General features: G+C 53.3%; 1 protein-coding gene across 1 annotated transcript in view; it reads left to right on the top strand.

Moving 5' to 3' along the window:
* Positions 1–443: 443 nt before the first annotated feature.
* LOC131215702 (protein sickie-like) overlaps positions 444–13,995 on the top strand; it is a gene marked incomplete at its 3' end in the record, with an annotated part of 99,456 nt that continues 85,904 nt past the window's right edge. The window contains exon 1 of the mRNA XM_058210094.1: positions 444–1,164. Coding sequence (XP_058066077.1) covers positions 444–1,164 — 721 coding nt within the window. The remainder of the gene's footprint in view (positions 1,165–13,995) is intronic.

The raw sequence follows: 13,995 nt of genomic DNA, 5'->3' as shown, positions 1-13,995 counted from the left end.
TAAATACAAGACTCCAAGTACTCGATAAGCCTACATGAAATTAAATTAAATTGTATAAATGTCACACCCATTATACCGTTCTTCGTTCTCTTCTTATCATTCCAGAGTGCAGTGACAACGCGTGACAGAAGTGAACCGATCTTCTAAACACGATTCGCATCGTTAAAGTGTCGATAGAGTAAGAATTAATCGGTGATCAGTGAAACTTCCCGATCCACTGTGAAGAAGTTTAGTGTTCGTCGAAGTGAGTGACCACCCGGCGGGTGGGCGTGATTGACCGCGGTGGCGGCGGGGCGATGGTGTGGTCGCGTATGGTCGTTGCAGTAGCGGGCAGCCGTGGTGGTAGTGGGTCACCATCACGGTGAATACCGGTCGTCGCAGTGGCCCCCCAGAATGTGTCCAGTGGTGCCGCGGGGGCCAGCCGAGCGTACGGGCTCATACTGATGCTGCTGACTTCACTGCTCTCGTCGGCGAGTTCCCTAGCGGTGCCATCGGTGGCACAGAAACACTCCGAATCCCCGATCGGCCACGATCAACTGCCATCTTCCGACCACGCACACCCCTCAGCAGCAGCAGCAGCAGAGGTCCATCTACTCCGCTATCAGCAGCAGCAGCAGCATGGCTACCGAAGAGCTGACCCTTTGCTCGGTGGCCCCACGCTGGCCACCGACCGCGAGTCGGACGATCGGTTGCCGGATCTGTTCAATCTCACCCTGACCGCGATGCGCCAGTATCTGCGCCACCAGCTGAACGAGTCGCGCTTCGGCAAGGCACCCCGCAAACGGTCCCACCTGGTCCACGTGGCCGACGACGTGGACGTGGAGTTTTACCGGCGGTTCAAGGAGTTCAACAACAGCCAGGCGGCCCTCGATGGGCCCACCAACATCTCCACCCAGCATCCGGGCTCGAGCATGAACCATTCGCAGGTCGCACTTCCGTCGGCTCCGCAACCGGCTGATCCCGGTGAAGGGACGGCCGCCGTAGCATCATCGTCCTCCGCAGCACCGGTGGCCTCCAGTGGTGGAACCGCCACCGGAAGCCAGCGGGACTACAGCGTGCTGATGGATGATCCGCGTGGTTACATCACGGCATCGTCTTCCTTTCCTCTGCGACCGGGCAAAAGTCCGCCGACCGCCTGGAACGGCAACTTCGTTCGACACAGAGGTAAGAGGCCAGCATTCCCAGCGGTCGATCCCAAGATTTTGCCATTGACTCCAAAGCGAAAGCGGCTAGCTGCGGCTGAAGTGTATAATGATGGCGGTTCGAGGTGTTCCCTTGAGACGCCTCGCCGTCGCCGATTCTTCGTTTTGCAACGAAATCGACACCGATCGGCGGGCGGTCAGCGAATTGCATTCGAGCAGGGCCGAGGGCCGAGCAAGGATTCGTTTTGATTGCAACCGGCGACGGGAGATGCCATCGTCACCGTCTCGGTCGCCATTGCATATTCATTGGCGCCTGGCCGTCGTGATTCGGGCTGTGGCATCGGAGGAGATGTCGCCGAGGCACGAGGTTCATGGTGAAATGGAAATCGGGTAAAGGTGCAACGGGCACCAGCAGACGAGAGCGATGCGCTCGACGTGAGTTCCCCTCGGCGGACTTGGATCTTGGGGAGTTGGATTTGAATGTCAAAATTGGTGCGACTAGTGGTCTGAACGTTGCGTCGCTCTAAAAATAGTCTCCCAAGTCCACGAGGTCCACGAGGTGTTAAGTGTCCCCGTAATCGCGCGGACAGCTAGAAAAGTGATTGCAGCGCTCCAAGCCGCTCCAAGTCCAAGTGCAACTGCCCCGGGTCAGGTGTTGTGTCCGGGCCACATAGCAGGTTGGTCTCCGCGTTCACTTTTGCACTTCGAGTGACTGCGAGGTGCCGGTGGTCATAAATTTCCATCACAGCCCGTCCGCGGCCGTCGGTCTGTTGCATCGTGTCGTGTCGCGCTCAATCTGAGATCGCAATCTGCCGCAAAGTCAACGACTAGAGATGCCGGCCATCGGACTCGGACGGACGAACGGACGACGATCCATCCTGTCCGGCCGTATGCCCTATGGCCTGCCGCGGTCGAGGCGGTGTTGTTTGAGCGGTGTTCCACCACGAACAAACAGGGGCAAAAAAAAAATGGCCGCCCCACTCGGGCGCTATCGTTCCGACGGAATCTCCCGGACCTCACTTCATCTGTTGCAGAATGGCCGCACCAGTCGGGCGTCGGAGCTTAGAACCACCACGAAACGGTCGCCGGTCACGAAACGAACAAATTTGTATCTAGTTTATTTATTTATGCGCCGCTGGCCGCTCTGGCGGGTCCAGGGATGGGTTGAAAGTCGGCTTCCTCGTCGCGCACCCGAGGAGCTCTGATCTGCCGGCGCGCGAGGAGTGACCCAGTTTTCGGATGCGATGTTGGCCAAACTGTTATCATTTGCCGTCGCCATCGTCGTCGTTGGGGTTGAGTTCCGAAAAAAAGCGTTCTGCTCTATGCACCTACAACGGACCTACAACCCAGCGCTCATTTGCATAGCAGATGGAAGTCAATTGATAGTTCTCTCCCACTCTCGCGGGCCCGGCCAAGATCCGGCAAAGAATGAATGGGTTCCACAGCATAGGGTCCGATGGGGAGCCGCTGATACGGCCAGGGCCGGGCCAGCCCGGGGCTTCGGGTCCTTGGGCCGAGCCTTGACGAGCGATCGATGCGCGGTGTGGGCCACTGATTGGCCTACCGCGGTTGCAGGCCGGTGCCAGGAAGTGGGAAGGTTACTCATCAGCCCCTGCCTTTGTTGACTTGCAAATTTCTAAACCGATCCGCGCTGCATCTCGCCGCAGACCGAGGCGTTCTAGTGTGCGACGAGAATTTGATTGGGTTTCAGTCGATTTGGGTGCGGGGCAGTGGTTGTTGGTCAAGGCGAGAGGTTCGCAAGGTAGCTTTGAGCAGAACGCAAAACGGACAACGGAAAGCACGCAATGAGGAATGAATTCCAAATGAAATGAGGATCGCGTAAAGTTTTTTTATGATTCATTCGATTCATACGTTCTATAGGATGCCTATTAATGGTTTATAATCATTTCCATGCAGCTTTAAACGGAACATCTTTAGCGCAACATTCTGCTTAAAGGGATAAAACCCAAGGAGGACAATCCATAGAAACTTGATCGAACTGATAACATTTTTTTGGAAATTTTGACTGATCAACTAGCAAGTTGTAATGACGTAATGAACGTAATGAAGCTCTTGAATAATAGATAGTACGGTAGTAAAATAGTTATGCAATGATGCAATACGCGATCTTTATTGACACGAGTGTTGTGAGTTCTTCCAAAATGTTCTAGGCTACTGTTACTTTTATTTGAGTTGGGGCCAGTAAAACAGGGTTTGTTTTTGTAGGTAGGCTAAATACTGTGAGTTAAGCATGCTACGAACCACTTCCGCTTACTTTTCTTCATACCTGAATGTGATGTATTTTTCGTTAGTAAGAAAAATCATTTGAATGACTTCTTTCAATTCATTCGTTTCAAATGTCGTAGGAATAGCAAGTCTCGCGGTGTCTCTTGGAACTGCTGGAGTGATCAGTGAGATGGACATTCTCTCCTGAGCTGGCTGCTCTCACTCATCTCATTCTCACAGCGAGTGTACGTCGTCATCGCCTTCTTCAATTGCTTGGCATTGATTGCAGCACTAAAATGGTTGAGAAATTAAACTCGTGTCTATAAACACGCATTAATTTGGGGCCCCTCAGCTCGATCGCTACCATGCATTCCTCCGCCTTTACCACCTCAGTTTATGCTCCTTTATGTTCCGTTGCCAATTTGGGGTCAACCGTTTTTTGTTTCCCGAATTCGCACACCATAGCCGAGCCCGACCGACCGGAGTGTCCGGTCCGGGTTTCGTAGCTTCCCGGAAGGCGCTCCCGGATGCGCGCCGGCTGCACACGGGGCCATTGCCGGGTTTGATTCATAGCCTGGGGCCCTCCGGGGCTCCGTGGCGTTACAGCTTTATTACTTTCCCCCGGCGGTGAGTTCGGGTCCGGTGGCCAGCGGTGGTGCATTTCACCAATCCATAATTCATATTTAAACGTCGCCAACGCCGCCGGACCGAAAGGGTCGTGGTGACGACGCGAAACCCCCGACGCGTTGCCGGGGCCTCGTAAATGTCCGATCGAAGTAATAGCTGCCTCGGTCGTGTTACGGTCGTTAAATTCCCAAAATACGTTCCAGCCACGTTGTTGGTGGGGGGGACACTGAGCGCAAAAAAAAGGGAGGAATGGAGCGTCCGTTACCGGGTGGAATTTAAATGTACGAATGCAGCGCCAGGACCCGCGCTCTCCCGCTACACTCCCTCCCGGGAACACAGACCGACCGAGAGAAGGGAACGAAAATGAATATAAAACTGCACGATGACGTTATGCGCTGCAAATGAGTTTAAACGGCGTAAAGTGTGAAACTCTGCAGGGTCCGCGAGGTTGCCAACCAGAACCAAGGCGCACTCGCCGTGGCCGGGAACAGCAGCGGGGAACGTAAAAGCGCGACTTTGTAGCCCCGTCCATGCGAAGCGGTCGTCGGTCATAAAATAAAGTTAAAATTTGGCGTTAAAAAATAATTACGACCTCTGCCATCTGTCTGTGCTGTCGGGGATCCCGCCTCGATTGGCCGAGTCACCAGTTTTTCTACGTTGCCCCACGTGTGTGCTCGGATCGGGCTGCGTTTATTCGCCTTTGTATGTAAAATAGGGCTCCTGCGGCTACTGTATTTTGCTGTGGCGTCAATGTCACCACGTCATAAACACAGTTTACGAAGGAAAAGCAAAGAACGTTCCACATCAAACTGTCATTTCAAATTTCAACCGCTCGCCTACTTAAACGTCAACCGGCACGAGGATGATTTCCGAGTGCCTCGCGGGAAGTCATCCAGCCGTTCCAGGGCTCCGCTGCATTCCTCGGGTTCGGCACGATTGTGCCCCGGGCCTGTGACGTGATTTGTGCCAAATGTCAACGATAATGAACCCAGCACGCCTGAGTTCCCCGTGAGGCTCGGGGATCGTCTGCCGCGACATTGTTGCGAAGCCGGACACAGCGAGACGAGGTTGATAAATCCGACACACTGCCACAGGAATGCGAAGCATAATTCGTATTATGACAGGCCCATGTTGTCTCGGTCCGCTATGCAGCTCTTAACACTTCCCGCTTGACTGAGCTGGGGTGGCCCCCGGTGTGTTCAGAAAAGCCCGTTTTCTTGTCGGGTTCGCTGAGGATCACGACTCGCCGTGTGGACCTCCGGGTACCGTGTCGTGATTTAATCCTTTATAAATCTGATTTATTCCCGTTCTACCAGGGAAAGCCGGTGCCGGGGATTGGTAAAAACATCCGGACAACAAACGCCTTCGGGGTGGGGAAAAAATCGTCACGTGAGGGAGACGGGCATGCCCCGTCGGGTCGTCGGAACCAGACGGGAGCCACCACCGGCGTAGTGGAGTCGTCGTCTAATGCGCTTGATATTTTATTCTCTTCTTTATGATGGCTGACTGGAGCTGTCTGTCCGCTGGGCTGGCATGAGTCCGTAAGACCCGCCCCGGGGCTTTATCGCTCCAGGACTGTGCAAATTGCTTATGAAAAATTGAGAACTCCACGTCGGTCGGCAATATGGAGCAATGTGCCCTCAATCCGACCTCGCCGGACACGGAGGGCGCATCGCGCACAGTCAGCAACCGTCAATACAGGGCTCAATTAAATAAATTCCTATCCACGGAAGACCCGCGGGCCTGTGGGCTGTGCCGGGAGATAGTCCACGACCAACCACTTGGTGGCCCTTGATCCGGTTCATCTCGGGCAGTCAGGATCGCTGGACTCCCAAGGTCCGGGGTCCCGTCAAATAAACAGCACCACTTTATAGGTAGAAGCCGTGGCGCGTCTGGGTGACTCCGGTCAATCCGGTCCGGCTTCTTTATTGGGTTGGCCACCGGGCCGAGGGATCCTCGCCCGAGAAAGGATGTCGAGGCCAGATGAGCCCATCCGCCTTCTCGCTCTCAGCCTCTCGGTCAGCCACCATTTCCATATTAGTCACCAAGAGACCAAAAAGTTTTTCGCTGTTCGCGCGACTCAAGCATCGACTGCTGCTGGCTGCCTTCGGTCGGTTGGGTCTGCGCTCGACAAAAGTTTCCCGGCTCTGTGTAGTGCAGCCGAGTCGGACCCGAGCAAATGGGATTAAATTTGGCAACAGTTTGTGCTTCATAATTTATGCAAAATTATGAGTTTATAAATCAACCGCACCGCACCCTCTGGGGCTGCTCTGCCGACTTCGGCTAACCCGATTCCCGGCCGACCGCAGACTCTGTCACACGAGGACTTTTCATCCCGCCGGGCCGAGAAAAATGAGGCAACTTTTCATCTTCTCGCCCACAGAGAGAGAGAGTGGTGTATCGGAACACGATGCCGATCGATCGATCTGCTGCCAACCCATAGGGCTCTCTCGGCCCTGTCTGTCTGTCTGTCTGGCTGGCTGACGGGGTGTCCTGTGTGTCTGACCCGCTCAGGCCGCCCGAGATATCTTACTTTCGAAGCGGGGAAAAACAAGTTAAATGCAAAACAGCAAGTAAAAGAATCCTTTTTACAACCACCCCAAAAAGCAACGAAACAACACCACCAGCCCGCGACCGATTTTATGCGGGCTTCGATCGTCCCGGCCTCATGTGTGCGGCTCATATTTTATACGACTTGACGATGATTGTTGCCGTTGCCGTGTGCCCCGTTCGATTACGACGCCGCAGGTCGCGGTTTTCGTTTGTTTGCTTTCGCGACCGCAGCGACGACCGAAAGTCCGAGTCCGAGTGGATTGGCAGAATCAAATGAAATTGCAATTTTATTAGCGACGATGATCCGACTCGGGCGCGGCCTTTTTTTCGTTTCGTTTCGTGCAAAATTGGCACGACGACTGTGCACCGTGGGATGGGAAGTGGCCCGTTTTATGGGTCCGCCAGTTAATGGCGCAGCTCACACGGCGGACCGGCGACGGTGGAATGTGGTTGAATTTAAATTCGCAACTGGCCGAATCAATCGTCGAATCGAACCGGAGCATAATCGCAATCCGCCGATAACAATGCACCACTCCGGAGTTGATCCTCTTAAAGGTCACTCGCCGTTGGGCCCCGGAACTCACCCCCGCGGCTCAGACAGTCAATCACGGTAAGCCGTCCCGCGTGACGCTCCGTCGGTAAGACGAAAATTGGATTTATGACCGGGGCCGGACGTCAGGTGGGTTGGCCACGGCCATTCCACAGGTTGAATCTTTGCCGTTGCGTAATGCGCTTCTTGGGAGGTGTCCTCGGCGCCGGGCCCTTGTCACGTGTCGGTTCGCGTCGCTGCGTTCGTTCCAGTACGTCAAATCGATGTCAACCACACGTACACGTGGGGCCAACTAACGCCGGGTGGTCGGGAGAGGGCCGGCTCGGGGCCCGGGAGTCTAGACAGGGACTAGACTTCATAAAAAGCACGACCGGGGAAAAAGGGGGGCGCGCATGCAGTTTCACGGAGTGGAGCATGCAGATCGCCGTCGGGGTTGGGGGACCAGTTACACCTTCGTTCCGGTGAACCCTTTTTGGGGAACGGCTTTTGGGCGACTGCTTTCGGAACGGTACGGAATGGCTTACGGTTGTGCATTTTCGATTATTCGTCAGCATCAATCATCAAGCCCTGCTGTTGCCGCCGCCGTCTTTCGGTTCCGATTTATCGGGTCTGGCCATCGACAGGACGACCTGGGCTTGCGGCTGACCGGAATCCGGAAGTCGAGTCGGAGTGGAGCGTGGTCCAATCGCTTGCGGTGCTGATTCGAGCGGGCTGTAATCGCACAATTATCGCTCCGAACCTGCGGCATTCGGGATCGCCAAGTCGCCTTCATCATCAGACGGACGGACGGACGATAATTATTTTTCTTTCGTAGCCTTCCCGAGTGGCGCGTCGTATCGTCAGACAATCTAAATGATAATTAAAAGGCAGACAGAGAATGTCACTGTGGCCGAGACGGCGGGTGGCCAAGACGGCGGGTTTATTTTCCTTGCCGGTTTATAGCGCTCGATCCGTCGATCCTGCCTGCCGCTCGCCGCGGTGTATTTAAATTAATTTCTGTTCACTTCAAACGACCGACGACCCGGTGCTGCGCTTCTCGATTAATGAGCTTCGGTCGCATAATTTGCTGTGCAATTCTTATGCTGGTCCCACGGGAACCGGGGTACCAGCGGGGCCAACAACAACAAACAAATTCCTCAACCTCCAGACTCGTTATTGTTTGTTTGAATTTGGAATCACTGCTCGAAACGTTCGTTTAATTGATTTCGCGAGGGCCAAGAAGCGGGACCGGCTAAGGAAGCGAGCCTTAAATCTTTCACTTTCGGGCAAACAAAAGCGTCCAGCGTCTGTGGGCCGAAGAATATTGTTGATTACCATCCCGGCTGTCAGTGATGGATGATGCATGCGCTTTTAATATGCAGATCAGGATCGGACACGGCACAGCATAACGGCGGTGGTGGGGAGCGCCGTCCGATAGGTCAATTAAATGACTGATGATCAATGCGAATGCGTCGCGGATTCGGTGGTGTTGCACCGCCGGGCAGCCGTGAAATTGGATGACGCAGCGGAAGGTGCCAAAACCAGACAGTCCGTCAGCGCATTCGGGCATCGTTATCGTGGGCCCCAAAAATTATTCACCGTTCACTAAATTCGCGAATCGGCTGCGCGCCGTTTTTATCTCCATCTGCCGTCTGCCGTTTGCCAGTTTTTATTCTGCTCCTGGCCATATATAAATGCATCCGTTCGGGTCCGATTGCGTTAGAGGTCTGCGCTTTGATCGATGATCGCGCCCGAATCCTGCTGCTGCTGCTGCTGCTGCGGCCGGCGGACGCGAGTGGGATTTTTAATAAAACGTGAACAAGTAATTGACACGTTTCGTTTATTTTAATTTGCGCCGTTCGCCTTTTGACAACCGATTCCGCGCTTGATGGGGCCTTAGGCAGACACAGACACAAAAACTGTCTGCTGGCCTGACTGCACTGAGGTGCATGAACGGGCGTACGGGGACTCAGAAACGCAATAGAAACGCGGATTGTGTCCCGATCGTCCGTGTTTGATTCCGTAAAGCGGACATTAATAAAGTACCCATCTTTTTTATGCTATAAGTTATGCTTCCAAAGATTGCCTTCGGATCGGTCGCCACGCCATCATTCATTGCGATTTTCTTTTGAATAAAAACCAATAAAAAAAACCTCACTCTACGAGGACCTTCCGAGGGTTATCGCACTCAGGCCACGGGCTACCCAAGAGAGCACGTCGGAGTATGTCGGCAAAAATGCAACCCTCTGCTCGCTTCCTTTCGCAGGACCCCGGCGGATTAGCAAATGCGAGCCTCGGTGTGCGGAATAATAAAAAGCAGCCACCGTGTGGCGAAGAGGGGCAGAAGAAAATGGTCCCCAAAAAGGGGGTCTGGAAAATAAATGTCGTCTGGCAGTTTGTGTCGTCCTTCGGCGGTCATCCTTCGCGCCGCTGGTGCTCCTCATAAATTAACTCGCAATGATCGATTAAATATGAAAAGTGTCGCATCCTTTCGCGCGCCGCGAATTCGGTTTTTGGGGGTCCGAAAGCCGACATTTTTCATCCTGGCCGGACTAGAATATTGGGTGAGATCGAAATCGATCGCACCAATCGAACCAAACCGGCTTGGTTGAAGCTCGAGGGCAGCTGGATCCATCTCAATAATGGTTGAAGGGTTCATCACATATCAGCAGGGGCTAAGGGGTCCTTTAGTCCCGTTCGGAATTTATGCTCCGTGGCCAAACGTCGAGCCAGTGAACGGTTGGAACGGTAAATTAATTAAACAAAGAAAGCACCAGCCCGGCAGCCTCCTAGAGGATGCAGTCGGTGGTTAGCTGGCCGTTGAACGGTGGGTCACCGAATGGAAATTACCTTCCACCACGGCTGCGCTCACTCGTGTTCATTAACTTTACTGTTGTGGATCCGTTTGGTCGTCGCTTTCTTTCTCCGGATCTCCAACCGCTTAATGACCTCGCTGAAACATTTAATGAGGTTGACTCGCGCGCGGGTTTATGTGATTTTTATTGCTGACCACTCATGCCGGTGATAAATAAACCCGCTCCCCTTTATCCTTACGCCCCACCGGTCGGGTCATATGGTCACCGTTCAGATGACCACCTCTCGGCAAACGCATCCGTCCGGTGCATGATGGACACACATCTTCATTTCGGGCGCGACGATAATTGTCTTTATCGCCCCGCGAGAAACCGGCGAGTCTGGAGTCAATTTAAATGTCCCTTCCAAATTCCGTGGCCACAGTTTTTGGTGGGTTTTAAATTTGCGAATTTATGAACGCTCTCGTGGCGGGCGCATCAATTGACCGACGGCGGTCACTCTCTCGCTCTCTCCACTCCAGCCAAACGGGGGGAGAAAATTAATACATCGGTTGTGTCCTTTTGGTTTGGTATCAATCTTTGGCGCGGCTTCTTCCTGACTCGCCTCTCCGTGTCTCTGTCGGACGCAGACAAATGTTGTGCAATTCCGCGCTACATTATTTTCGGTGCGCCCCGACACGAAAAGGGCGAAAGAAGTCAGCGAAAAGAAGTCGGCCCAAGGAGGCCCGTTGCCTAATTTGCTTAAACCACGCCGGAGTGCATCTCTCGGGGCATCGCATCTTGGCGTATCTGGCCCCGGCGCGACCGCTGCACCATCAATCTCTGTCGTGAAATTAATTTCTCTCCAAAATGCACATGGCATCTCGGCCGCGCCGTGGCCGATATGTGAACCATTGCCAGGGCCCGGGCCGCTGTCAGATTTGGCCACGGACGAAATATTAATTATTCGCGCAAAATAATAAACAATTACCGAAAAGCCCTTTTAGGCTGATTTATGTGCCGGGCCTTCGCTTGCGAGCCGGGTCGTTAAAATACTTTCCAACCCGACCGACCGAAATCGGATCCACACCCGGCCCCGGATCCGGATCCGCGCAATTGCGCGGCCCAGGCCCGGTGGTTCGTGCGTGCTTGTGTGGTCCTCGGTCTTCGGGAATTGGGCGCTGCACTTGGGGCAGCACACCGTAATTACACAACAGCCTCCGGTCGGTTCCCGGACCCTGTGTCGTGGCCTACGCAGCGGACGAGCTTTCTGCAACTTAATTGCGGAGATGTTCCTTACACGGCAGTGAAAAGCCAATTAACGGCCGCACAGTAAGTCCGCTGAGTGAGCCAACCGGAGGACCCCGAGCTGCTTGAGCCTGAGCCTGATCAGTCCGCCATTGAGGTGAGGTGCCATTTTAATGTCAAAGATCGTCACATTCTTCTCCTCTCTAAATTGATTCTTCCGTCAATCAATTTCTTACTAAAATTTAAACTCGGGGGGGTGTGTTCCGGTCTGACTTCCGTTGACTTCCGTTCCGGTTGGCGACGGCTTCGCCGAAACACGTGCTGGTCCAACCGAAAAGCGTCGGTTCCCATTCGGCGCGGCGAGAACTAATGACGCACCGCTTACATTGTGCCACATTGTGTGCTCCTTGCGAAAGGATCGGGCGGCCACGCGCAGGTCGTGTCCCGCGGGCGGAACGGAATGCGCGGCGCGGCGCTGTTCCGGCCGAGCGAGGAAGACTGTAATTTGAGCTGTCTAGTGGAGTGCAATTTCGCCGTTGGTGGTTTCCCGCCGAGTTCTCGCCGGATCCTCCGCAGGTTGCAATTGATATTGACCAATAATTCATTCCGTCGCTACAAAGTTTCGCTGGCCGCTTTTTTTTTCCTTCTCGCCTTTGGCTCCCGAATGGCCCATCCTGCCGTGCCGGCTTCCTTGGCATTTGGACGGGCCGTCGTCTCCGGGAGGGGCAGGATCAATAAAATGTGTGGCCGGTCGGCCGCTAGACAGCCGCTGTCCGTCTGACGCGGCAGGACTCTAATTGCAGAGTGTGTATCAAATGACGGCCCCATCCCTATCTCTCTCTCTCTCTCTGTGCCATGCCCGGGGAACCCCGCCGTGTCGAATACAAAGTGATGTAAAGTGTCTCGAAAGTTTCGCTCCGGTTCCGGAAAGTTTCGCCCCCGGAGTTCGCCGGCGAGAGTCTCAAAACAAATGCCACATCCTGCTGTCGCCCAATTTGCGAGGCGCATAGATTTCCGGGGCGCATATCTTAAATCAACTGTTCCCAAACCCGGATGGCGAAGTTTTTCGTGAAGCACGCCGGACGCTTCCGTCCACGTTTTTCTGAGGGCCCCCCATTCTTCCGGCTAATCGTGGCCGGAGCCGAAGTTTGATGTTTGCTCGGTGGTGTGAAAAACATTCCAGCAGTGGCCACCGGGATGGACGCGCTCAAAAAATGCTTATCTTCTTATTGAACGCTCCTTTGGCTCGTTTTGAGTGCGCCGTCGAAGATCGTCGAAGTCGCTAATGCCGTTAAAACGAACTGCGCCGGTGTGTGCCGAAAGTTAGTCTAATGGGAAAATGGGGAACTTTCCTGGAGCTTCCGCTCGAGTGAAGATAATGGATTGGGCGGCCCAGAGGGTGGCCTGGCACTAATATTGCGCACTTCCTTTTTTTTTGCTAACCTCTGAGACCTCACAAGCTGGCGGGGAATACTCAGAGCCAAATACCTAATTTTATTTATTTTAATGGAAACCACAGCATCTCCGATGGGCCATTCTCTGGAACTTTTATCGACTCTTTCAAAATGAGTTTAAAAAATGGAAGGTAGACAATTTCAAATAAATGTTTCGCGATTCTTCCTCGTCAGAGTCCGTCAGAAGGCGTAAATACCTTTTGCCCTACCAGATGCTATTATCTGTGACCTCTTTCAACCTCCAAATGTTTGGTCCATAAATAAGATTTACAGTTTTGGGCTATAAAATTCCCAATTTTCGGTGTTTCGCCCAAAGGCAAAATCAAACTAAGCCCACACCGGTAGATGGCCAAATGGAGGCGAAATTAGCTGGAATAAAAGACGGAGAGAGCTACAAAAAAACGGTGACTCATCCCGAGATCATCCGATCCGCCGGTCAGTTCGAATCCCTGAAAGACGTAAGTTTCGGTCTCTGTCCATTCGAATAATAATAGCGAAACAGACCACAAAATAAATTGCTTTAAATTGCTTAGCAAAAATGTGCAAAGGTAAAAGCTACTAAACGAGCCAGAGATGCGGAGTAATAACTTCACGGTTGCAGATTGGCGAAAAAAAGGGTGAACTGGAATGCACATTTATTGCATCAACCACTGCCACAAAGTTAGTTCCGCCAGCGACGCAACAAGCCAAAAAAACGGGGGGAGACTTGTGGCCATCAAATGGGATTTACGGTCGTTCGGCCGTTAAACAGCGCCCGTCAGCTAGATCGAGGTGGGTCCCATTTCGATGATGCACGGGATCCCGTTTAAGCACCGGCACCGCGACATTCCGGCATGTCGACCAACTCGGTTCTCAAATCTCGCCACGAACTGAGTGAAGAACACGAAGCGTACAGCGGTGAAAAAAAAAATGGCCATTTAAACAATAAATCGTTTCGGTTTTTGGGGTGGAGTGTCGAAAAGTGACAGAAGTGGCAGCGGATTTGGGCCCCACCGTAGTCACCGTTGCTGTGTTTGTTGGGCTATTTATTTGGGTTGTGTTTTTAAAAATGCAGAACCGAACCGACACTTTCGGTTTCGCCGGCACGACCAAAAAAAAGGAAGGAGCACCAACAGAGATCCTCTCTATACCACAAGTCATCGCCGCGCGCACAACGGACGGCGATCTATTTATTAATGCCCGTGGCCTAAAATTGTGCGTGTTTTTGGGGTGCAGCAGCAGGCAGGCAGCAGTAAAAATAAAATAACGCCGCGTGTTGGGTCGTAACACCGTAACATTTTGGGTCGCAACCGCAACAACAGCAACCGGCCTAGAGCTGCATTCTGGGTCAGGTTTTTGGGTGTGGAGCGCGAACGCCATTTGTCTCTCCGCTACGCACGCAGGGTGAGAAGCGCAAAAAATGGCTTGGAATGGCCCATAATCCT

This window comes from Anopheles bellator, chromosome 1 (assembly GCF_943735745.2).
Source record: "Anopheles bellator chromosome 1, idAnoBellAS_SP24_06.2, whole genome shotgun sequence".
Lineage (NCBI taxonomy): Eukaryota > Metazoa > Arthropoda > Insecta > Diptera > Culicidae > Anopheles > Anopheles bellator.
Note: the sequence above shows the minus strand (reverse complement) of the source record. Positions and strands in the feature narration are given on the sequence as shown.